The sequence below is a fragment of the Hylaeus anthracinus genome, unplaced genomic scaffold (genome assembly GCF_026225885.1).
Source record: "Hylaeus anthracinus isolate JK02 unplaced genomic scaffold, UHH_iyHylAnth1.0_haploid 11981, whole genome shotgun sequence".
Taxonomy (NCBI): Eukaryota; Metazoa; Arthropoda; class Insecta; order Hymenoptera; family Colletidae; genus Hylaeus; species Hylaeus anthracinus.
Window position 1 is genome coordinate 5,574,725 of NW_026534329.1, and position 26,632 is coordinate 5,601,356.

At 37.7% G+C, this 26,632-nt stretch overlaps 1 protein-coding gene across 7 annotated transcripts in view; it reads left to right on the top strand.

The window, feature by feature from the left end:
• Nucleotides 1–26,632, top strand: part of LOC128885784 (uncharacterized) — an 80,171-nt gene that overhangs the window by 50,870 nt on the left and 2,669 nt on the right. For 6 of the 7 annotated variants that reach the window (XM_054140075.1, XM_054140079.1, XM_054140078.1 and 3 more), the window contains 4 exons: nt 10,614–10,874; nt 22,634–22,814; nt 25,925–26,059; nt 26,171–26,322. In XM_054140075.1, the coding sequence (XP_053996050.1) occupies nt 10,614–10,874; nt 22,634–22,814; nt 25,925–26,059; nt 26,171–26,322 (729 nt within the window). Of the gene's footprint in view, nt 1–4,922; nt 5,317–10,613; nt 10,875–22,633; nt 22,815–25,924; nt 26,060–26,170; nt 26,323–26,632 lie in introns of those variants that run through there. The other variant, XM_054140080.1, reaches the window with a different exon arrangement.

Genomic DNA, 26,632 nt, shown 5'->3' on the forward strand with positions numbered 1-26,632 from the left:
GAACGTTACACGTGGTCAAAATTTATTCACTGGGACACCCTTCGTCCTTTCTTCCTGTTTCACGGTAAGGCTTCCGTTGCCTTCGTAGCCAGCCACCATAGTCTTCTGCGTGCTCTCGGGAGTACCGCTTGTTACGTTACTATGTGTATTGTGATTGGCGACCACGTGCCGTTAGTAAATTACATTCGTCGATAAATCATGCAGATAAGGAAAAGTGTTAGCCAGAAATGGAAAAACCGCCTCGTACGACCTCTCCGTGAGAATTTAATTCTTCTGTAAGTACTTCGTTCGTAAGTACGAAGCAGCAGGAAGCCGACCGACGTAGATTGGCAAAATGTAAAGTGCTAGTACAGAAAGATCTCACGATTTAAAAGAAGAAATCTGATTTCTCGTTAATATTCTTCGGTTGAATTCTATTTGAATTCTATTTGAATTACAGACGATGGACGGTTATTCGGTTATTCTCAAGTTTTTCGGATAAGTTTCTTATTACGAAGGCTTTACTGAAAGGAGTTTCAGGATCTTGTTTTTAATAAAACATTATGAAGTATGAAATATGTCTAGATTTTTCGTTTTAACCCACTATGGGTCTGGATAACTTTCAGGTCACATGCTAATACATTTTAGCAAATAATTTTAGCCTTTTCACAAAATGACGTATACGTCTTAATTATGCAATGTCTCTGATAATCAATAATAATATTAATGATGGTTGAGAGCACCAACAACTTGAGATATTAAAATAAATGCCTTGTAAGTTGTTTGCAGAAATAAAAAATTCTTCCCATGGAGGATTAAACTGACTGATAGGTGTATCTTGTTATTAAAAAACAGAATCCTCGAAGCTATTGTGAATTTAGACCAACTAAAACTTCGGAACCAATAAGAGCTGCGCTTCCGCCATTCGGACATCCTTCGATGGTACTTCCGCGTTCCAAATAAACCGAAGTGTCCGTTAAATTGCAAAACTGTCGTGCAACAGCAATAAAGGTGACAGCATTGGTACAGATAGTACGGCGTAACTATAAAACTGAATCGTAAAGTGTCCATTTATCTTGTCCTTCGAGTTTTTGTGTGTCTCGTAAAGTGGAAATACGTCGTCGAAATGTCATCGCGGCGACAAAATTCTCTCGTTATTATTCCACGGTGCGGCGCAAGATGCGCTTTCGACCAACGCCGTGTGTGGTTCGCATAATTAATGAAGCTCGAGCGAGATTAAATCGGGGATCGATTAACGTTTAAAGGGGAACACTGCCTCTGTTGTTTAACGAAACATTTTCTTTTCTTCGAATTTAACGTTTTGAAAATGTCTCGATCGTACACTACGCGATAAAATTACTCGTGAAAATTTTGATGGAGTTATGCGCGTTTGAAAAGTGTCGAAATATGCTTCTTTTATCGATTCGTCCTAGGTAGGCTTCTCTCCTTAATCAGTCAAGTGCGTCCGACGTGTATTCTTTGCGGTTTCTTCGAATTGAACGTTTTGAAAATGTCTCGATTAAAGATCGTACTTCCAAGCTTTTATAAATAAATAAAATAAAGATTAAAAGTATCGATTGAGTGATCGGGGACGGTGTGACCTTTTGTGGGACCTGAATTCATATTCGAATCCTACGCTTAAATTTTACAAGGAATTATTTATTTACAAATGCTGTTACATATTATACATTGGTTATAAGATGAATATTAAATAATAATACTTTGATGGTTTTTCTCGCTCCTTTAAATCGAATCATAGCTACTAAAGAAAATGTCTTGCAACTATTAATGATATCATAATTCTGTAAGAAGTTAATTAAAATTGGTGCCTTTCAATTGGATAATTTTGGCCGGCCCCGTGAGTGTTTATATGATCCCATATTCCATTAACAACATATTCAGAAACCAATGATTAATTTTGTTGTTAAATGTAATCCCTCCTCGTTTTTTGTACAATTAACGGGGCCATTTTTTCTGCGTTCGACATATATACCCGTCATTGGTTCATTTTAACTCCGCGCTGCGCGGAGATCATTTAAGACAAAATTCCGCGTTTAACGGGTTAAAGAGGAACATTCGAGCGATCGTAACAGGTGTTGCTGGAGTCGCGTGTTCTCCGGGAGCGCGTCGGTGCTCTCCTCGTGTCCGGCTGAAGGAGAGGAGTACCGTGCTGTTCCAGAGCAGTGATTCCGGTCAGCCGGAATAGCGGTACACGCTCCGGCGTGCATCTTCGTTCTCCAATTATTACGCTGCTTTCCGCGGCGCGCACCGTATTCTTACGCCTTGTCGCGAAAGCGGAAGAAACCGCCTGCTGGACGCCTCCCGATAAAATCATTTCAGTTTTTACTCCCTCGCTCCCGTCGCGTTTTCTCTCTCCCTCCCTCGTTGCTGTGTGTAATTCAGTGGAACTCGTCGTCGGATTTCTTTTCTTTCCGCGGCGCCGCGAGCTGGAAAAGATGAAAGGCGCGGCGGAGCCGTTCGACGAAACCTTTCCCCTCGATTTGCATGGTTATTCGTGGACGTGGTATTTAAAATGCGGGTCGTTTCGACACTTGGCATTGTTCCGCGTAATTCGTGCATACGTCGAAGCGGCGTGGGGCGCATTTTGCGATGATTAGCGTGATTAGAGAGGATGCAACGACGTTGGAAAATGTGAAACGTGATTCGGAAGATAGCGGGGCTTAAATGGTTGTATTCGTGGGGAAACAATGGCTGTACGTAGTGTTCTTGTGTCTAGCGTGAAGTAAAAACGTGGATTTAAGTTGTTAGTATTGTTTCAAATTTTTGTTTGTATCCTTAATTTTATGTTCGATTGTCAACGGTTCGTGTGTTCCACTTGTAGATGCATTTAACTTTTCATGCCTTTTTCTTGAATGTTTGATGAAAGATTTTAAAGAACGATACGATTATCTTAGAGTGTTTGTGATTTTGTTTACAAATTTTTGTACGTGTATTTCACTGCGGTCTGTCGTGACGACGATGCGCAACAGGGGTTGCAACGCTACGAAATTAATTTATATATTTCAAAATCACTCTCGAAAATTATTTACGAGGATATATCAATGATACGATTATATTTATATTTATTTTGTTCGGACGCTAACGTTTTCTGTACGCAACGTTTTTCGCTTTATTTTCCGGAACACGAAAAAGTAGGTCGCTGCTGTTACTTACCCTCATAAGTTATTGAAGAAAGGAAGCACCGGATCGATATCTCGGTTACTGTAGATTCTATCAACAATTTCTGTGAGACAACAAAGTTTCCCAATTCAATTTTCGATAACTTTTCCTTGATTGGATTTAAACTTGCATCGACGGTTTCGGTTATTAGCGATTGGTTACCATTATTTAAGTGACTGAATGAACGATTAAGGCATTGTTAAGGCATGTAACATTATGTAGTAAATAATCATCGTATAAACAAACCCAAATTCCTTGATTACAATTACAAAATATTTCAAACGGCACGTGTAATCTTCTTGTTGGTCCAACTTATACCGAATACATGTTTTGTTACATCAATATCAGGAGATTGAGGTAGCGCTTGAAATACGAAGGTAAGGTATTTCAAGGTAAGGTATTTCAAAGTAAGGTATTTCAAGGAATTTGGGTTTCTTTATACGGCGACTGTTTATTACACGGTCTAGTCGCGATTACCCTTTTTCCGAACGGTCTTAAGTTTCAGAGGGTCAAACGCTTGCTATAAAAACTAGATAAACACTACCATAAATGAGTCATTAGCTGAAAAACATCACAATACAGTGAGTCACAAACTGATTGGCACGCGCAGGTAATTACGGGAATATCGATGATAACAGAAATAACAACAGATTTTTCTAATCTTCTTATTTGAAATAATATTTAGGCAGTATTCTTATAAAGGTAGGAAAATAAATGGAATGTTATTATTTATTGAGATGTAAAAACGAAGTGAAACAATTTCGTGCACTGTTTAGGTACCTAACATAATTATTGACACATGGTGTGTACAGTCAGTCTAAATTGAATGATAGATTTGATGTTTCCAAATCTGTTTCATCTATACATCTGTACATTAAATAAAATTGAAGTTTCTGTCTGTGTCATTAATATTTACATTTAAAAATCTATCTCTACCCTAGATCCAGTTAAATGCGTTCAGCTGTTACGAAGTACCTAATTACATAAACACTGCAGTAATCGTACCTACGAACAATACAATCCCAAACATGACATAAAATAGGAATAATATTCCACAGGGATCTAACCGCGGGGCGCAGCTACTTATAAATGTATACATGAATAAACTGTACACATATTTATAATGAAAAATTTATTTGGAAAAATCGCATCTATCATTTAATTCCGACAAACTTCTTCAATGAACATAGATGGTATAAATACTTATGGGATATAGAATAGCAATAATATCGATATAGAATAATAATATGATATAGAATAGGAATAATATTCCACGGGGATGTAACCGCGGTGCGCAGCTAGTTATAAATGTATACACGAATAAACAATACACATGCATATATTTATAATGAAAAATTTATTTGGAAAAATCGCATCTATCATTTAATTCAGACAAACTTCTTCAATGAACATAGATGGTACAAATACTTATGGGACTCATATAATATTGAGAAAAACAATTGATCTTCTAAATCTCGACAGAGGTACCTCTTCGTTTTCCATATATTTGTCACTCGCGTTCGATACTTTCGCGACTCACGGTATACGAACGTGACGATTCTTTTTAACGCTTTTTGGAATTACAATCGGCGTGGAACGCGATGCTCCCGGTGCACCGGGGCGCGTTTATGAATGCGAATCCGGAGAAGCGTGCGGCGCGCGATGCAGAGCGGCGCTGCAGCTGCGCTGGATAGTTGGTTAAGGCATGTGCACCGAGTAACGGCTAATTGGCCACCTTTCCTCTCCGAGAGAGGAGGCCCGTCTCTCTTTCTCGTGGCCCGACTCGTGCCAGTTTTGTTCGTTCTGTCGTGCGGTTTGTACCGGGCCGAGAGCTAGAGCGGTCGTCGAGGATACACGAGAGCCCGCGCCGCGAGGAAAGCCATGGAGCCTTCTACGCGCGCAACGTCGAAACGAGGACGCTTCCTTTGATCGGGCCAATATTATTCCTTTTCGCGACTCGCGTTCGTCCGGCGCACGATATTCCGCTGTTTTCGTTCCGGCAACGTGCTTCGTACCTCGCGGTGTTCTGCGTCGAGTGCCATCGACTCGCGCGTCCCTCGATCACGATCGGCTCGATCTTGTCGCGAGTGCCGTGAGAAGATCCGTGTTTGTTTGCTCCGGTTTCTTGCGCGCATAGGTGCTCGACATCTGCCCAAGGTTCGTAAGCGAATTCAGGATACTAACTCCTAAGAACGAGTTACCGGTTCAATCGACGCGGTATTGTTCCAAACTGGTTGTGTACAGAGACGGACGAATGGTATTGGAGCGATGAATAAGGAGTTAAAGCAGCGAATAGCGATTTATTCGTGAGATGTTCGTTCGAATTTTATTTGCGTGATTATATTTCATCTCGTGTTTAGTGAGGTATAATTCTAGAGGGGTATTTTGGACAAATTTTTAAATGGAAAGACTGTCAGAAACAAAAATTTATCCTGCGCTTTGTTCAGTCATTTTTCAGTATCGCTCGTTTGTTATTAGCGACATTAAACCTAAACAAGTGAATTCTCCCTTTCTGGTATCGTTGTGCTTTTTCTATTCGGAAATTATTAAAACTTTGTATTCAATGGTTAGTGATAAGTAGACGGATCTTTATGCAAAATAAAATCTTCGCGAATGTGCTTACAAAAATTGTACCTAAATAAGAATTGATTTTATTCTGCAAATGTTATAAACATAAACTTTATTTTCAATCTTTCTTATTTCAATCTTTCAAATTTCCTATAAACGCATAAAGATCCGCAGTCTAGTGATAAGTAATTGTAGTTTTCAGTGCTTTTTATAATTCTATGAAATTCTATAAAATTAAAATTCTAAAATATAGTTTCACGTGTTTTATTTCACGAATGAACTGATTTTGTGGCTTTTACTTTACTTTACATTAAATGAATTTCGTTTCATAATTCCACCAATTAAAATTACAATAACATCTGAGTGCACTCACTACGTTAAACTCTGTTAACTTGCCAGATACATTAAATTGTATATATAAAATTGTATATTGAAAAATATACAATACCCCTAACATATTTATCTGCTTTACTCGCACGAGCAAAACGAAGAAGAACTCCGGTTAAGCTTCTAGATATACATTTGTGCAAGTAAAAGGAGAAGAATGACGTTGATACAATAATGTGAGAACAAATCTCACTGGATTGTGTTATATAAGACGAATCGCAAAAACCTTTAGCAAGAAGTTAGCAAGTAATGGAACGAGGTCGCTAAATGAAAAGAACGATTATAAGATGTTATAGCGAATGATAAGAACATCCATTATATAGTAAATAAAAACAAAATGATCAGACCGTATACAGCAATGTTCGAGAAACGCTGTGTTATTACCAAGGTTTTTCTGCGCACTGAAATGCGGGTCGAATCGCACAATTCCGTTTTACGTAACTAATTCGTTATTTTCGCTTATATTTGTTCCCCGAGAAATTGTCGACGGCATTATGGTCGAGCACGTTCAGGTCTCATTTAAATATTTACAACGTATAGTTCACGCATGTACGCTTTAGTTTATTTACAATTACTGTCAACGTTGGATTTACTTACTATTTATTAATTTATTTTGGTGGATGTGTCTTTGTTGTCTTCCTGACATTAGTCTGAAGCATCTATGTTTCGAGTCACAGTTTGTGTGTTCTTCAATAGTTTGTATGAAGTATAATTATAAAATCAACATAATTTAAGAACGAGAAGAAATTTGTTTAAAGTAAAAAGCCCGATGCAAAGTCTAACAAGCTTCTGAACTCTCTAAATATTTATTGATTATATCTACATACCAGAGAGAAAAAGAATTTTTTCTTTCGTTAAAAAATTATTTTGTGGTTGTATTTCCTATCATCGACATCAAAGGGTACTTCGGCAATTATTCCCTCGAGTTCTCTCATTGACATGGTTTTTTTTTTAAAAAGGTCGGTGAAACATTCATCATTCTCCCGAACGAAGTTTGTGTCTGTTAGCCTTTCCGATGAGTTGACCTATCTAACCAATTGACAGAATCGATCCGAGCTAATAACGCCGACTTCGACTCCATTAACTGAATTGAATCGAGTATTCGATTGCTTAGAGTTGGACTAGCTGAATAATTGATCCAGAACTCGAGTAATTATGAACAAGTTTAAATCATTTAATTATTTGAAAAGCTTAGACAACTGGAGCATTCAAGTATTCAAAAATCCTGTTATTCGGATAGCTGTGAAAATTTTAGCAGTTCGCGTAACACGGAAAACTCGAAACTCTTAATCAGGAACTACTTTCCAAACTACTCTTACTTCAAACGTAACTGTTGCATTTCCACGAATCATCCTTTCTTCGACATTTTTCCCAGTCGTCAAAAGCTTACATAAAAAAGCGAAAGCTATATGCCGAGACATGCTTTCCTTCGCCGTGAGCATGACATCGAGTGATTTACAATCGACAAATATTACTTTTCCCGATTACGTGTGCATCGAAGCCGAACGTTGGTCACCCCCTTTCCAATCGACGACTCGCAATTTCACCGATTCGAATGGGAGATTGTCGCGATCGTACAGTCGTCCTCGAACATCTTCTTTTTCTGTTTTACATAGAACATCATAGCTTCACAAAGTAGGAATAATAAAAAAAGACGTCGTCGTTCGACCTACTCCGTTCAGGTTTAATTTCTCGCAGAACAAAATTGGACGCGTTGACTTGTTGATCGTGTTTTGATCACAGGTGATGGACGCTTCTAACGATATTACGTTGCTTTAGAAAGTTCCCAATGAATAATTCCTAGTGTTTGAAAACTTTTGAATAACGTTACAAATAAGTTATGGGTTGCATTAGCTTTTTCACGCATAGGATTAAAAATAAAAGTAAACTTCAAGCTGCATAGAAGAACTGTGTCAGCAACTTACCGACGCGTTTTGATTTATATACGTTTTTGTTTTACGTAATTTAACATTTAACGGTAGTTCATAGCGTAGAGTTAACCCATTGAACTCGAAAGAGTGAAAAGAATAGTTCAACGTTTATTGATTCACTGGTTAAAGATTTCCATTCGGTGATTGGATCTTCTTCACTAATAATTTGTTATTTTTGTACTTGTACGAATTCTTCTTCTTTAACTCGTATGTATTCAATGTTGACTTAATAACAAAATTATACTAAATAATTTGTCTCTATAAGAAGAACTGTAGTCCCTCGGTGTGATGGTTGTTCTATCGCAAACACAATTTTTGTACAAACGGGGTTACAAACTTTGTATTTATAAAATTTGTTAAAGCTTGCAAGTTATTTAGTAATTTGACCAAGGTATAAAGTTGCTATCAATATGTTAAGTTCCTTGGTGTGATGGTTATTTCATAGCAAAGACAATTTTCGTGCAAATGGCGTTCCATAATTTATATTTCTTAAATTTGTTAAAGCGTGCAAGTTATTTAGTAATTTTACCAAGGTACGAAGTTATCAATACGTTTCCTTTCTACGGAAAAGAATTATTTCTATCCCGCGTGTGTATTCCTTTGAGCAAAGGTCGAGAACATTCATAGATATGGAAAACTGGCACAGTCCGCGTATTAACGACTGTTCGACTAGGTTACCATCAGCTCGGCGAAATGGAGACTTTAAAAGAAAGCTCGAGCGTATAATTTCGGGATCGCGCTGTTTCGCGCGCTAATAATTGTTCCACGGGAATGGAACCCCGTGCGAATCGGGCACATTGTGGCGGTGACGAAACGTCTTGGAAACGTGTACCGACCTTCGGGCACGAAACGAGCCTGTACTTCTGCGTTTCATTGGATAATAAATTGTTTTACTTGCCGGATCGTGTGCACGGTCTTTGAAGAGAATCCCTCGGGTAATTGGATCCAGCGGAGAAAGTAAAAAATTAACGTTACCGACGATCGATGCGAGTTGCTCACGCTGGGACGATGGATTCAATAATCGTGGCGCGAGCTGTAGGATGTTCTAGAAATAAGTGGTCCATGTCAGAGAGTTTAATCAACCAATACCTACTGGTTTTATTCCTGTTATATTATATGTTTATGTTGGAAGAAAAAACATACTTTGATTCGATTTAATACCTCGTGTAACGCCATCAAGATGCTCACTCGGAGCTATGAATACTGACCTCATACTCCAGGAGACGTTATTACCACATGTATCGTAATTAGACGTGTCCATCTAACGTTCCATGTAGACGTGCGCACGTGAAAATGTATTTCCCGTTATAATAGGAGTTCTTGTAGTGCTTTTTTCAGTCCTCCATGGCTATTAAGATATTTCAAAGTTAAAACATTAAATTTGATTTAGTTGCCGAGGTTCATAAGTTACTTGGAAGCAAATGTGTAAAAAGGTCAAGATAATTGGCAGGTTTTCTCGAAGCACTGCTTGACGAATCCCATGCAAAATAGGGTTACGTATATTTTAAACCGGGTTTCACCCTTATCGTATTTAGGTTTAAATGCTTCGCATCTAGAACAAATCAGATTTTATATTTTTATTTATTACTGTTATTTTCATACTTAGCGAATGGTTATGCCTTACAGACGCTTCCTCGTTGACACTTTTGTCATTACTTACGTCAGAAAGATAAGAATCAAGATGTGGGAACTGATATAGTGGGGCTAATGCATAGTACACTTTGACGAAGCATCGCGTGTCGTTATGTTCTATTTTCCGGTACGAGCTCTACGAGGAGTCGTAACCGTCTGAATAAGTAGACGCTGCACTTCATGGGATCGTTAGGTCAAAGTAAACATTCGCTAAGTACAGATTAAACTGTAGACGTGGGTACTTGTAAAACATCTAAGACGCCGTTATTAATCTTATTGTGAACCATTACAATCATTCGATCGCGTACTATTAGATATACATGAGGATTCGTTGAAAATGTATACACGCATGAAAAGATATAGTTTTAGTATTTGTTTAAAAACATACAAAAATATGATATTAAAAATTGCACAATTGTAAGATTGTATTTATTATAGTTACAAAAATTATACAACCCATTTTTCATCAAAACTACACTTTTTGCGATAACATAAATAAAAGAGACCCATAGTTTAAGAAGCGCTGCATAGAGGAACTAAAACGCTTTGAAAATTAATATACTCGAAATAAAATTAAGGGGATTACTTGTCTACGATTTAAAAGATTACTTAACTATTAGTAAAATTTTTGATTTGCCTTGTATTTCTGGTTCTTGGCCCTGTAAAATAATACATTCTTAATACCACATGAATTATTTTACTGCGAAAGGTCCTAGGTCGTCAAACCTACGAGTTTATAACGGAGGGAATAAAAATGTTAGAAAGTAATAATTTCTCCGGAAGTATAATAGAACGTTCGATGGAAAAATTCGTCGAGGGAAAAAAAAGAAATAACGATCGTGGCTTGAATAACGCGGGAAGGGGGTAAAATTTCCATTTTAAATTAGCAACGTTTGGCGCAGACCCGCTCATTTCCGCAATGCAAATCTGTTCCAGGTCCCCGCGAGTCGGAGGGCCCCTCTCGCAGTCGTTAGCGATGATTCCGCCAACGATGCACGGCCACGAATTCAATCAGCCCCTGTCGAGGGTGGTTATGGTCCGGAAAACGGATCAAAGGACCTTCAGCAAGGGTAGAAGGGGCGGCGAGCCTCTTCTTGAAACGGTTACCAGGGAGACCGTCGAGCTTTTCAACGGCGGACGTGCTGAAAGGAAATACACGTCCGAGACCAGGGACATCGTTACGCCAAAGTCAAACAGGTACCGTGTGTATCGTTTACTTTTAATTGCATTCGACGAAAGGGAAAAGTAAGAGAAACCAGACTTCCTGGAACGCGAATGACGTGGTATGTTCGACGGGTACACGTTAATGTCAATCTCGACACGCCCAAGTATCTCCGCTCTACGGTTCCAACTCTGAGTATATTCGCAATCGCTCCGTTAATGCCGACCGGTTAACGGCTGATGATTTTTTCGATGCGCCGCGGAGAACGTATCACTCGTTTCTGGGTAAGAATTTAGATAACGAAACCGACGAACGTATTCGTCGTTGTTTCCCGCAGTCGAACTGTTTGTAGTTCTCCTTGTAGAAAATTGCTCGAAGTAACTGGAGAATCGTCTGCTCGAAATATTTTATTCATAGATTAGGTATACGATGAAATTAGCGTTTTCTAGTTTTTGTTCAATGTCATGTAAAGAAAGCGATACAAGAATATTTCAATCTTTCTAATGACGTAGTCTAATATTATGTTGTTCCAAAGGTTTCTTTCGTGAATTGCACTCAATTTTGTGTGGCATAAAATATTGCGTATGCGTTACTCATTAATGAAATGGAAGAAACTTTTTGGACCATCTAACATTTCTTCTTTAGAAGAATGAAATATTGTACATGTGCTTTACTATAATAATTTCACTGTTTCGAATGAACCCTTACAAGCCTTATTTTCCAAATTTGAAATATTATCAATGTATTTATTATTTGAACAATTTTGGCAGCTGACGTTTATTTTTTTAACATTTGTTCAAAAGAACATTATCCGATGGTAACATACACAAAGCCAAATATTAAAATCAAACCAATTGCAATTGTACAATTCGATTTTCAGTTGTAAATTCGATTTGTAACAATCAACTTCAATCAGTTAAACAGTTCAACAAAATATTCTTACTTAACTATCCAAAATATTCCCTAATTGCTTCGAACAACATTATCTTCGTTTAGCAATAATTACTGATATAAAGATGCACGAGTCGTGATCGAGTTTACAGTCGTGGAAAATTCGTAAACGTTTAGTGTTGAAGTAGATGGTACTCTTTTCGGTTTTTCAGTCATACATATGTCGTTCGTAGATGTTTCGTTTCTCTGTTCGTATAAATATACATACATGCGTACATATTAGTGTAAGGTGTCCCGAGAGAAAACCGTAGAACACGTAATGCCAACCCACAGGATAGGAAACAAGGTGTAGATATTCGTTTACTTAAGGCTTGTGTCGAGTTCGAGCCACGTAAACCGTGGAAGAAACAAGATCAAATATTTTCTTAGCATATTTTTCATTGAGTTAGCGAGGGAATTTCATTTTACATGCATAGGTTTCGTTCAAATACATCTGCTGTTGATTTTAAAAGTAGACACAGTTATTGATAGCGACGTATCGTGTTTATACTTTACGTAAGAATAGACATTTGCATTCTGGGTCGTGTCAGCTACGAGTGAATGTTAATTAAAGGTATCAATATATTAGGTCTACCGGAAAGTTCTATCCGTTCCGGTTACAACGAGTTTCAAGTATGCGCATGTTCATTAAAAATGATATACAAATTGCAATCACGCTAGCAACATGTCATAAGCAATGATAAAAATGATGTTATTCGATAAAATTTATTCAAGGTATGAAAAATTTATTATTTTGTTTTATTCTAAAGGCAGAACTTTCCAGTAGACCTAATAACAAACCCGTTGTTAGATTCTTCTTATTCAAAAGTTCGTTATATCTAGACTGCGGATCTTTATGCAAAATAAAATCTTCGTGGACGTGCTTAGAAAAATTGAACCTAAATAGGAATTAATTCTATTCTGCAAATATTATAACACGAACATTAGTTTCAATATTTTTTATATTCTTGTTTTGTAGCTTTGATGTAGTTTGATGATGTAGTCTAATATTAGGTTGTCCCAAAACTTTCTTCTGTGACTTCTACTCAGTTATTTGGTATGGCAGTGTTTCTATAAATAGACAACCTAATTTTTATTTTTTACATTTTGTAGTTTCTTGCACATTAAAATTTCTATAAATGCATAAGGATCCGCGGTCTAGTTATATCTTTTAAACGAAGTCGAATCTACATGGTTTTTGGTAATTACATAACATTCTCGTTTTATTTTTATCAATAAAACATCCTGACCAAGTCCGGTCCCTTAACTTGCGGAGACCTTGTATAGTAGATGCTCCAAGAAGATTGATCGTATCGCCAAGTACAGGGTCTCAAAGTCGAAAACAAGTTTTTCCAGTACACACTGATCGACGATCGAGGCCAGACCTACCGACCTCTTACATTTATATTCGATTTATATCGTCCACGTTTACGTAACAATGCAATTTCACGAGTCATACGTTTTTATGGCTCAATTCACGCGCTACTTTGCCTAATATATTCTCGGATACATTCGCATTCTCTCTCGCGGATAACTTTTGCCTCGGTTACCGCAACTTTGGTGAAATTTTATTTTGACAAGGATCAGGTTAAGTAGCAAGTGGTGAACTCCAACTAGTTAACCGTAGACAAAATTTCCGTTTTATATATTATTGTTCTTTTATTAAGTACAGGGTATTATTTGGTTCTTCGTGTTGTCACTGCATTGAGCACCTTGCATTTGTGTTGCATGTAACTATTATTTCTTAATTTATCTCGATAATTTGAATTTATATTTTAAACATCTAAAGAATCATTTGGAGAACGTATTAGGCTGTTCAGAAAGTTTATGCCAATTTTTAAGAAAAATTCAAAGGCACATTTGAATTTTCCACCTTTTAAGGGATGTACGCGTGTTATTTATTTTTAACTATTTCGATATATTCAGACGTGTACAAAAATCGGCATGGACCTTCCAGACAAATATAATTAATGTTGAAAGAGAAGACGAACAAATTTGTACTCTAATTTCTTTATTTGATCATTTACGCTAAGCGGAAACAACCACACTCAAAGGATTTCATCAGTTTTGTTTTAATGCCAAACAGGAGTATGCAATTAAGTATTCTTCGCAAAAAGCACCTATCGGTGGCGACGATTACCGCAGCAAACGTGTTAAAATCGTGAACAAACACAACTGCCGTGAATCCATAAGAGATTCTTAGTTTATCTTATTCTAGTAAGAGTTGTGGACTCAACTGGACACGTTGTCTTTTACTTTCAACGAACGAAACACTTGATAAGCTAAAACGCGCTTAATAAAAGATAATTTTATTTAAAGAAAACAAATTAAGAATTTAGGACAAATTAAGGCGGTCCGTAACTTTTACTCCAAGTTGTAAAATAGCTCGTAACGAATTAACACTAGAGCTACCGACATTTATTTACTCGTTCTATCTGTTTCTACCGTGATCGATTAAACGATTAAAGACACTATTTTCAATCGCACGCAAAAGTACTTCGCGCGATATTAAATCCAATAATACATGTAACGATTATACAATCAATGTAAGAAGTATTCGTACAGCAACCCATTTAAAATAAATGGTTCCTGTATGAATACTTATTACACTGACTGTATATAATTTTTATATTGTATTTCAAAACTGTACACAAATGTTGCACTACTTCAGTGTTAATTTGTTCTAAATAACGAAGCTAAAATATTCAATATAAATTTGCACGCAAATGAATTCCAAATAGGAAATACAAAATAAAATATCGTAAGTGGCAGGACTTTGGCAAGTCTCCCTATGTTTCTATCGCCAGTCGAAAGTGCTCCGTTCGAGCAGAATTTCGGCTCTCGTGACTGCCGATTTCGCTGAACGGAATTTCAGTTTCAGCGCCGCGCTAATTGATTCCGCGCCTCGACGCGTTTCCCATCGCGAATAGCCGGAATTTCTCTCGGGGCATCTCGTACACGACTAAATCTAAGTCACAGATATCGTTTTTTTTGTTGTATATCGTAAATCGTTACCCTTGTAGTATGCCCTCGCTCAGCGTTAATGGAACGAAAAAGAAGGTGGTCGGCTTTGTCGACCAGCTGTCGCCCGAAAGGTATATTCCGCCTATGGCGGAGAGTCGTAGCCGAGCCAAATGCCGATTCTAATGAAGCCGAACAGCGCGCGAACGTTCGATCATTCGGTGGTGAAAAAGAAGCAGCCCCCCATTTGTACGTCGTCGTGCTTTTCGGGGCTTCGTTAGGGTCGGTGAATGGCCTTAGTTTTAATAGTAATGACGTAGGCGACGACCGCGAAGCCGAGAGAAAGTTCATTTATCCTTCAGAATTTCAAAGAATGAGAGTTATCGCCTCGCGCTCCTTTGATGCTGAACGGAGTTAGAATAAATTGCGAATTAAGAGGACTGAGCCAGACGGTGTTTCTCCTGCGGGAAAAATGTTCCAACGCGGCTTGAATTTTGCCCAATTTGGAAAGGTACAGCATGGATACGTCTGGTATTGTTGAAAGATATCGTAATTGTTTAAATTTATGTGAATATCGTAATTTTTTTAATTCAGTTACATTTATTGATTTCCAAGTAACTCGAGTCACGCGGAGCATAGATAGGGCTGGTACTGATAAAAGACATTGTAATTGTTTAAATTTATATGAACATTATAATTGTTTAAATTAAGCTACGTTTACTGAGCTCTAAGTAATTCAAGTCACGCGGAGAACTTTGTTTATCGTTAAAAAACAGTTCTGGACCGAGAAAATGTGATCAATACCTTATTTAAACTCCTTATTTAAACTATCGATTCCTTATTTAAACAAACCATGAATAATGCCTGCCCACAACGAAGTCAAGTTTTTGTTGATTTATTAGACGGGTTCGCAGCAAAATTTTTCTCGATGTACGTCCAGACCGGTAAAAGTGTCGCGTCTGGTCACCAGACTCTGGTCTGCCCAGACGTCCTCCGCGAAGGGTTAAAAGCAACGTTTTCAGCGTGTAAAAATCAAGCTGTCCGACTTTCCAAAATTTACGTTCGCGCGCTGAACAATGCTCTCGGTACGTTCACCGTTAAATCTTGCGCCTCGAACGTTCCGCCGAGGGTTAATAAATTCCCGTCGGTGCGAAGCAGCGGGACGCGAGAAAGGACGGAGCAACCTTTCTTCTGGTCGACCGTGGCCGTGGTCGAGGTGGCTCGTAGGAAGAAGGAAGTAAAAGCGCGAGCGGCGCGCAGTGATCTGGAATGCAGAATTTTCTGGACACAATTCGAGATATGATTATATCATATTTTTTTTTTTTTAAGTAAAATACATTTTTCACCGTCTTCGAAAAGGAGGAGGTTACTCAATTCGACATGTATATATTTTTTATTTTTTTTATTTTTTCTTTCTGCGGTACAACTTGTTTATTTACGGTAATTTTTCCAAAAAGAAACGATTGTTCTATAGGTACATAAAAAAGTAAAAATGGAATCGTGTTAGCAGTACTCCTAATTAATTTATGAGTAAATTGAGTAAAATTAGTAGTAGTTCAATTGGCAACATATTATATATATATGACGATGTTTTCTCACATTTCAATTATATATATTTATTTGATCTTATTTAATTTACTATAAATTAATACTATTTGTCGATATTTGAAATAAATATTAGAACTCATTATATATAACTAATATAACTAATACTTTCTTTGATTTTCATCAACACTTGTATAACACATGACTTCTCGCGTAACATACAAACTATTATTTAATCTAATGTCATACAACACCCCTCTTCCCCTTTTATAAATATAATTTATAGCTCGGCTGTGTAACATCTCGCGATATATAGCGCAGTCGCCGTTCGAGACAATATTGTAACATTTCTTGTCGAGCTTGAAAGCTGCCTAAGCGTGGCGATCCTCGAGCGGTAGTGGGAGTCAAGAATCAACCATAATTCTTCGACGCGTCGCGTGTTACTCGAGCCCCTCGCTGTTCAAGCGATTTCTCTCGGCTTCTTCGTCCGTTACTTCACCGCCTGAATGCTGACAGTGTAAATACGCTGAGCTGTTGCGTGACAAAAGGAACACCGGCAGCCACGTTGAAAATGTCGAGCTTCGCTCGAACAGCATTCTGAATGGAAAGCCACCCGCTTTGCGTAGCTTTCGATTGCTTCGACGATTTCGGCGAAACCTGGCTCCGCCCGTTCCCTCCAATAGCTTGCTACCACCCTACGAATATTCTGTCCGAATGAAAATCCCAAGCTTTACCTTTTCCTTTTCGTCGAGTTGAACCGAGGATGGACTTGTTAGTAAGTAGATCGATGAAAATGTTTTCAACCCCTTTGAACCTGGTGCATATCGTAACGTACGTTCATCTTCAGATTTAAACAAAAATTAATTGTTTCAGCACTGTTAATCCTTTGCACTCCGAATTATATTTCAATTTCGTTACCAGCAGCTTTAGAGCGTCTTATTAGTATTTTTTTTTTAATTAAAAAATAAGGCAATCTCAATGAATAAAGGAAGATACAAATTCACGTAAATAGCAATTTTATTCTCACTTTTGTTGTATTTTGTAATTTTCAGGTGTATGATATTTCTTAAAATAATTTCATTCCCTATTGACATAGGAGTGCGAAGGGTTCACGATTGTTTCTACGTGTTAATATATATTTTATCTATGCATAAAGGGAGCTGCCCTTTGTCGATAGGAATGTTAATTTGTATAAAAACGAACGTGACTGAGTAAGTCACGCTATTTGGAGTACTCCCCTTGAATCGTTAAACTCGACGTGGACAATTTCCAAAATCGTTGAACCCGACACGGATGATCCGTGACCCGTAAGGACCGATAGGGATAAGCAGTGACCTGAAAGAATCGATAGGAACGCACCTCGAGCTCGTGCTAAACGGGTCTCGATACGGACTTAAGGTACAACACTCGACCTTGTAGGATATCGCTCGATCACGTTAGATTCGTTCAAATCGATATCATCCGCTTCTAATCCTTATTAGGTCTGAAGAGGCCTCTCCAATCGCAGTGTTTTTCTTATCTCTGAGATCCCATAAAGTCCTAGATTATTATGATCAGGTTTTGAGAGTTCTGCGGATCAAGTATCATTTTTTAGTTAGTAACTAATCTGCCCATGTTTATATGTTTGAGTTATTTCTATGAGATATGGTTCCAAGAATTATTATTACAGGTAAGTGACCACAATCGACAGAGTTTTTATTGCATAACTTTCTTAATATTAAAATTAAATTAATGAAAATCAATTATCTAAGAGCTTGCTTCGACAGAATTCTTGTACCAAAATAATAGTGAAAAAAACATTTTTCGATTTACGAAAAAGCGTCAAAATTGATGGTTCAAAAGTGCTCCAAAGTCGAACCCCCTATTTCTTACACATTAAGACTGCTAAATACGTATGTTTTAACAAAAAAAAAACTAAAAATAGACATTGGTTATGTAATAAAATAATTTTGTTAGAGTACATAGCAAAACTTTGTCACGCCGACCTACTTTCTCCCAGATCAAAAAAATATCTCCACCCCCTTTCTCCCCATTTTTCTTTCATTCCAGAACTATACTCATCAACGAAGCTCCGCGAGAACTCTTAGATTAAAAATCCTATCCGTGGCCATAGCGCAGCGTACACGCGGTTCCCCCGCGGACGTATAAATCCGTCAAGTTGGCAAATTGTTTATGGCAAAGCTGGGTCGCGTCGGATACAATTACTCGGGGATAATCCGGGCTCGGTTGTTTTTCCGCGGCCATTTATCTTGCGCAGACGAACTCGCAGTTAACTGCGCCCGAGGAAAATTGCTATTCATTAGCGAACGTATAATCTCGCATGCGTCGATCGTAGATTTTGCGGCGGCTAGCTGCTCGCTCGCAGCGATCGCGACGTCCGCGAACGTAAATTGTTTGCGGGGCAGACACCGTAGTATTCAGCCCGCGGTGGAACACACACTAGAAATAGATTAGAGGCACTCGTGCAATTTCACGGCGCACGTTAAGAGATATCCCCTAACCTATCCCGATCGTTTCGATTCTTTCCGCGTGCATTGTAACGATCCTGTACGATCATCGTGACACTCGGAATCGCACAGTCGAGAGAGCAAACACGATTAGTCACGGAATTATTGACGCACATGGGAAGCAACAGGAATGCGAAAAATGTAACGAGCAGTACAAGATTTTCCGGCTTAACTTTGAGGCACGAAAAATTATTGACTTTTGTTTTTACCATTTAGGTGCTTTTGATGACTGTGACGGAAAAATACAAGTTTTAATGTTAGGAATATAGCTGTTAAAAAGATATTCATATGCAAATTTGAACACTGAGTCGTTACTGCGACGCCATACATGTATATTAAAATGGTAAAACATGTTTTCTCGATCGCTGTCGAATACTGTCTGAGTAGGTTTGGTGTATTTGTTGGGGAGGAGGGGATATTAAATACTGTTGATGTATGTACTGTCTACACGGATACACTGTCTAAGTAGATTGGGGGTAGTTTTTGATGAAGGCTAATAAGCCAATAATGCTCAAACTTCCATACGCATAACTTTTTAACCACGGGGTTCCTATCGTTAAAATTCACATTTTTGTATTCTAAGCATCAAGAATCACTAAAAAAAAAAGAATTCAACACATTTTGTGTGCCCCAAAGTAAAGTTTAATCTTTGAAAGGAAACTGTGACACCTTTTGCAGCAGAAAAGAATTAAAATGTTACGTGCAACATGTAGAACGTTAGCTGTAACAATTCGACGATTTTCAGAGATACAGGTAATTAGGGTTGCATACATTGCAATCTGTACTGCGAATATTAATCTCTGTCATCGAAGTGGCGCAGATGTTGGAAGCAAACGGTACATGTGCTGGAGGTCACTGATTCGAATACCGTTCACTGATTTTTCATATTATTTTCCTTTGCAATTTCAATGAGTATGCATATCACAACGGCGCGCGTATCTTTGAATCGTAGAATGCACGTTCAAATGTAACACTTCTCTCTTGTTAATAGAGGAGTACCTTTGACATCGCATTTCCAGGTTCCATCATCGAATATTGGGTCAGGATGCTTGTCTTTTATTTTTAACATGGATACCCATGGATTTCTCGTTTTGATTGGATACGAATTTTGTTACAGAAGGTAATGGAATATTTTCTGGCGAAGTGGTTATCAATCAACTCGGTAGACTTCGAAGCCTGTAATAAAATAATGGATGTTATAAACAGTCTACATTTTCAATTACCTTTTAGCTACCCTTCAGGAATTGACGAATCGATCTAAATTACGGTTGCTACATGTTCTCGAGTATGTGTACGTCTAGTGTAGTCGTTAATGAGAAATATATACACGTGTAAATGCGAAAATAGTAAAATGAAAATAGCGATCTGGTTTGCTTGTAACAACTGCACTACGACCACTTCGACGACAGAGATTGATGTTCACAGTATGTATAGCGTGTATACAGAGTGTGTTACCTTAAGGATATATTCTAGTATAAACGTTTAAAGATAAGTCTCCTTTGGGAATTAAAATATGTATATTTGCGTGTAAAATAATATCAATTGATGAATTTGATAATATAATTAAAAAGATATCTATCGTTAAAATTGAAGGAGAATAATTCGAATCCTCTTAAAGTCCCATCATCCAGAAAAAATCTCTTTGTGAGCTAGACTCTTGGATTGTTGTTACTCTTTAGTCGATGTCTTTACCATCTCAGCATCCTGCACTTGTTATGAGATTACTATATTTATTCCATCGAGTACACGTCTTATGCACGCTTTCTACGGCCTTTTCAGCTTTTGATCGTTCACTTAACCCCTTAACTGCGGAAGAATATCAACGTATTCCGGAGAAACTTCCTGTTTTCTCCAATTTCAGTGCACCTTTGCATATACTTAAACGAATGGGTTAAACATGCTTGCAGACAATGCACTTACATTCTTTTTGCCACGGTGCCTGATGCATCGGAGATTTCATAGAATTCCAAACGAAACACATATGCCAATCGTAATCGGAATACAATTGTACGCAGAGAGTTTATAAAGAAAGTGTCTTGGCTTTTTACGACTTTTTCGTTAAATCTTCATTTTGTTTTCTGCAAATTTTTCTGATTATTTCGTGCTTCTATAATATAACTAAATGAGAATCATTTCGAAGATGATTGCTTTACTTATGAAACATGTAACAAACAGTGGCGTAGTATTAAAAAATGTTAACTGCAGATTACTGGCGATGAACGTGTCAAGGAAAGTCTCAAAACGCGGAGATTGCGTACAGGGTGAGTCTAAGGTGTTAATAAAATTGTCTATTCTGTATTTTTGGAATAAATGTAAAGAAGTTATAATTTTGTGGGTATTTTTTACATTTAAATGATACACTGACGCTCTAGAAAATAGTTCTGTATGTCTCGTACGTTTGAATATATATTTTCTAAATACATCAGGGTTATTATCCGAGGCTAGGTTTAAAACCAAGGCCTATGCTCTTATTTTGCAACTGGTGCAACAAGGTATCCAATTTAATATCGCAGTAATAATAATATCAATTTGGTGCAAAATTAAATGTCACATCCAGTGCACAGAAAGTGCAAATCAAATTTTCGCTAATCGAATTGATCCGCAAACGAACGTTCAGCAAATTAACAGATCTCACTGAACGTAACTTCGAATGAATGATTCGACGAACATCTGGCAGCTCGGGGTAATAGACCCGCCGAATTGAGAATTTGACAAACATCTGGTGAATCTGCGAGGCGGGCAATGTTGGTATTCCGACGAACCATCAAAAGACATGTCGCGCATATGTTGCAGCGAGTGTAGACGGCTGGAGAAAAACGCGCGAAATATTCGGTATGCGAAGGACCTTGAAACGAACACATTAGTAGCTCAAAATGGATTGAGAAAGAAAACGGTAAAGAATCAGTCGTTCCATGTTTTCTTTTGTTGCTGGAAATACGCACGCAGAACTGTGCGACTCTGCAAACGAAACTTGGTAAATAAATAAATTCGACTATTAGAAATAAATGTCGAATGTTACTGTATTTTAGTCAGTACGCTTAGTTTGCATTCTTGACAGTGTTAAGTCGGTACTCTTTTATTTTGGATAAGAAAGTACATTTTTTTTTAAACTATGTATTTACAGTCAGTGTAATACGTATTCGTACAGGAACCATTCATTTTAAATGAATTGCTGTACGAATACTTCTTACACTGACTGTATATGCATGGGGCATTTCAATCCATTTCAACCATTTTTGATTTGGCTGAAAATTTTGTATACTATAGTACCCTACTAAATACCTTTTTGTGAATTTTTGTAGATTTTTGTACTGGACCAAACAAAGTCACGAATTCAAACAAATGAACGTCGCTTTTTTCAAATTGCCACAGCTCTGCCAATAATTGACCAAATTAGACGTTTTCTTTCAAAATGTGTTCTGTATACTGGTAAAAATAAACAAGTACCTTCTTAAGTCCTCGGTGCTCTTGAGTATTACCCGTGGGACACTTAATTGTATCGTTGAAAAGAATGGCTCGCAAAACGTCCGTAGAGACCTACTTCCATTAGTATGTATATTGAATCACGTTCGACTACCCTGTACGCTCTTGCGAGCGCGATTCGAAGAAGAGAGAGTTCGACGCACCGCTTTCCTTCCAGCCGATTGGCTTCGAGGATTCGAATCGAGTTAGATCGAAATTTGCAATAGCTTTAATCGTGGCTCGACAATCAGGCTCCTTGTTTCGACGGATACTTTCCATAGAAGTTGCTTGATTCGAACGCGCGCGGCGCTCACTGAGTGTCACTGTTTCGAAACTGAATGAAGCACTTTGTGTTTCTGCATTCGTCATTCAATCGATTTTACTTGCAGGTCGAGGACAGATTCGGTGAGATCGAAGTCCCCTTTGACGGCGTCGCCAGCTTCTCCAGGGCCACTGTCGAATTCCCTGCACGGTAGTTTTCACGGTAGCCTGGGAAGCGATGGCATGTCTTACAGCAGCGCCAGGTCCTCCTCAGCGTCGCCTGATTCCGCAAGATACTCGTCGACACCGGTAAACATACCAGCCATATCGACTAGACATAAGTCCACTGTAAGTCGTTAGTAGACTGCGGATGTTTATGCAAAATAAAATCTTCGCGAACGTACCTACAAAAATTAAACTTAAACAAAAATATATTTTATTCTGCAGATATTATAACATGAACTTTACTTTCGATCTTTTTTATATTCTTGCATATTATGTGCATTTTGTAGGTTCGAACGTGCCTACAAAAATTAAACTTAAATATGAATATATTTTATTCTGCAAATATTATAACATGAACTTTACTTTCGATCTTTTTTATATTCTTGCATATTGTGTGCATTTTGTAGGTTCTTGCACATTCAAATTTCCTATAAATGCATAAAGATCCGCAGTCTGGTCATTAGCGATACGTGCTGTTCATTATGAGAGTGGAAATTAGGAACGCATTAAGTATTAGAATTCTACAATTCAAATTATTTCTGACTTTTCAAAAATTCCAGAATAAATTCTTGGATGAACACTAGTAATAAATCTCACTGTCAGTGACTATCGATTTGAATCGATCGATTTTGACAGTGACTATCTTTTAGAAGAGAATTTCTTTTAGGGAGAGCGGAAATCAGAAACGCATTAACACGTTGACTGGCAAACTAATAATCGTGAAAATTCCTACGAGGCTAAAATTTTGCTTCGATACAATTAAAAATTATATAATCTAACGTTTGTAATAGAACTCATTTTTGCAACCTCTTTAAAATTCATCGATGCTACCCACATTTATTTTCTGTAACACCTCCGCTTGAGAATTAACCCTTTGACTTACGATTTATTGTAGGGTCGTGAATGCCATAACCAGGTATAAAATTCACACGATGCGTCTGACTAATGTTTTCCATGTTCGACTCAATTTCTGTACCACGAGTCTCACACGTTGTTATAGATCAAATAGTTAATGTACATATTTAATTTTTTAGTAAAAATCCGTCATTCATATAAGTGTGACGTGGCGATGAACGCATTATTAGACTTCTACGACCCAAATTAATTCTGACTTCTAAAAAAATACCACAATAAATCCTTCGATAAACACTAATAAGAAATCTCACTGTCAGTGACCATCGATGGCTCAATCGTGGAATTTCCTTCAGAAGGTAAACATAATTAGAGGGTTGATTGTTAATTCCACCCACTTTGCTCCGAATACACCACTCTGTGTGTTGACACACGTGACGCCTCGTTGAAAGACGTTTACCTGGGAGCTAGTCGAGCGACATCAAGGTACGTTGCCATCTGTCGATGACTCAGGATCGTTCCCTTTCCGAGAGACACGTCTGAATGCTCGTGCACCGCCTCGGGAAATCGTTACTCTCGCAACGGTGACTAATCGGCTCCGTGACTCGGCTTCACATGCTTCTGAGGCCGATTTTTCTCTCGGCACCGCTTTACGCTGTGTCCGAGCGCAAAGCGGTCTCCTCCTGTCTCCGAGACGTTCCCGTTCGTTTTCTATTTATTCTTTCTACTCGCGTGCTACACACCCGCGTTTACGACAATGAACGGCGCGGCGAGGAAAAGGGATTATAAATAGGCGTACAAAACGCGAGGGAACCTCCGCGACTTCGGACCACCTTTTTACAATTCGACGTTTCAAGAACGATTTTAAACGAAGCGTGGAGGTCTCCTTGTTGCGTAACGTGGATCAATTATTTTGTAAGAGAAGTTTGAAAAGGGGTTTAAGTAACGTTTACTTTGGGAACTTTATAATTGTTCGCTCAGTTTGGAGTCCTGACATAATATTGGATGGTATTTTAAATTTTTTAGGGAGAATGGTTTTGGGCATACCAATTTTAAATTTTGTGAGTTTATTTATACGTACTTTGTATAGCTGTCGCATCGACGCTTTCAAATTATTTTAACTTATAGACTACGTAATATATGAGCTGTGTAATATATGATATTTGAAAATGGAATAAGTCCATTTTTTCATGTATCGAGATATTTTAGAGTTTGCATTTGAATTAATTTAAAAGTATTGGGAAACGCTGATCAATTCGAGTGATGTTTTCAACACTATACACCTTTTAAATTTTATTATAAAATAGTAATTATTAAAAGTATTTCAAAAAGTAAACGATTTTTTTAGCTCCAAAGTGCACTTATTCCATTTATAAATGTAACAGCTCATATTACCTTAATCAAATGTAAATAAAACATTACAGAAGGCATTCTTAATGTACTTCTGTCGCGTTTGAGAAACGCTGGCGTAGACTATAGAGGATCCAACATGTGCAAATATCCGAAGTTGGCACTTCTAGTCGAATATCGCGAACAACAGCCTCGTCAGTATCCTGTCAACCGTTCGAACCTCGAATTAAAATCTGAAAATCCCACGGAAGCATTTGAAACTCTTGCTTTTGTCGTCGGTTTCGCAAGAATCGAAGGATCCCCTGGCTAAAAACCGGAAATCCTTCTCGAAGTAAAAAGACGCGGCGTTTCAACGATAATTTGCATCCTGACTGTCGTTAAGGAAATGAATCGTTTGCGATAGGATGATGGGAAATCGCTTCTTCCAGTCAATCGAGTAATAAAGTGAAAAGTATATTCGAGATTATTCGAGATAATATATTTGAGATTCAAAGAAAATATTACAATAAAACTGTGTTCAAATAAAATTGATTGCTCCGAAACACGTCAGGACTGACGTAAGCCTAGCGAGCATAATTTTTCGTCTCTCGTGCTTGAATAGTCTTACGTCATTTCTGATATGTTCACATTTGACAAGCAATCAATTTTTTGTTATTCATGAGGTTAAATTAAAAAACGCCACTTTAGTTAAATCTCGCTTCTTCTCTACAGGTGTCAACAGAAAAACATGCTCACCTTACATGTACTCTTACGTAATTGCGCAGTATGGACGTTAGATAAAATAAATAAAATAAGTTTATTATCGTATCTTTTGATTAGAATTTATCGTACACATTCTAGCAATGGCTTGTTGAATATCGTTCATAGATTCACTTTCCTTTTTCCATTCTGAAAATGAAATTCGACTTGCTCCTCGATTAATACGCGTAGATCGTTTTGTGACAATTGTTGAAATATTATCTATTACTCGACGTTCTCTCTGTGTGTTGTAGATAACAAAGACTGACACACGTAAACCATCTGTGCGCAGATCGGGGCCTCCGAAGGAATTCATCAACGGTTGCCTCGAAACGCACAATTTCTACCGCTCGAGGCATGGAGTGCCACCTTTGCGTCTCAGCAAACAGGTTACTTCCTTTTTATACATTAAGGTTTTAAAGTATTAATATTAAAAAGAAAATATATTTTTGCAAGTTCTCAAAATATATTTTTCCAACGAATTTTTTGATTATTTACAGTTATGTAAAACAAGTCAGGACTGGGCCAACATACTGGCAACTAGGGGTAGGTTAGAGCATAGGGCAAACATAGACTATGGCGAGAACCTGTACTGCATGTGGAGCTCCAATCCGAAGACTATCGTCAGTGGCGACGAGCCTGTGAATGAATGGTGAGTCAGCCTTAGATTGAACAATCGCTAATTTAATTTATTATTTTCAAAATATTGTAATACATTGGTCTGTAGAATTTTACTGTAAAAGAACTCAATATTCTTCTTAAGAAATTGTAGTTTATCTTCAGATGTGACCCCTTCACAAATAAACATATTGTTTCCAATGCAAAAGATTCCTATTATCGATAATTTAATCTATTATTATCAAAATATTGGACATTGGTCTGTAGAATTCTGCTATAAAATAACGGAATATTTCTCTTCAGAAATTGTAGTTTACCTTCAAATGTGACCCCTTCACCAATAA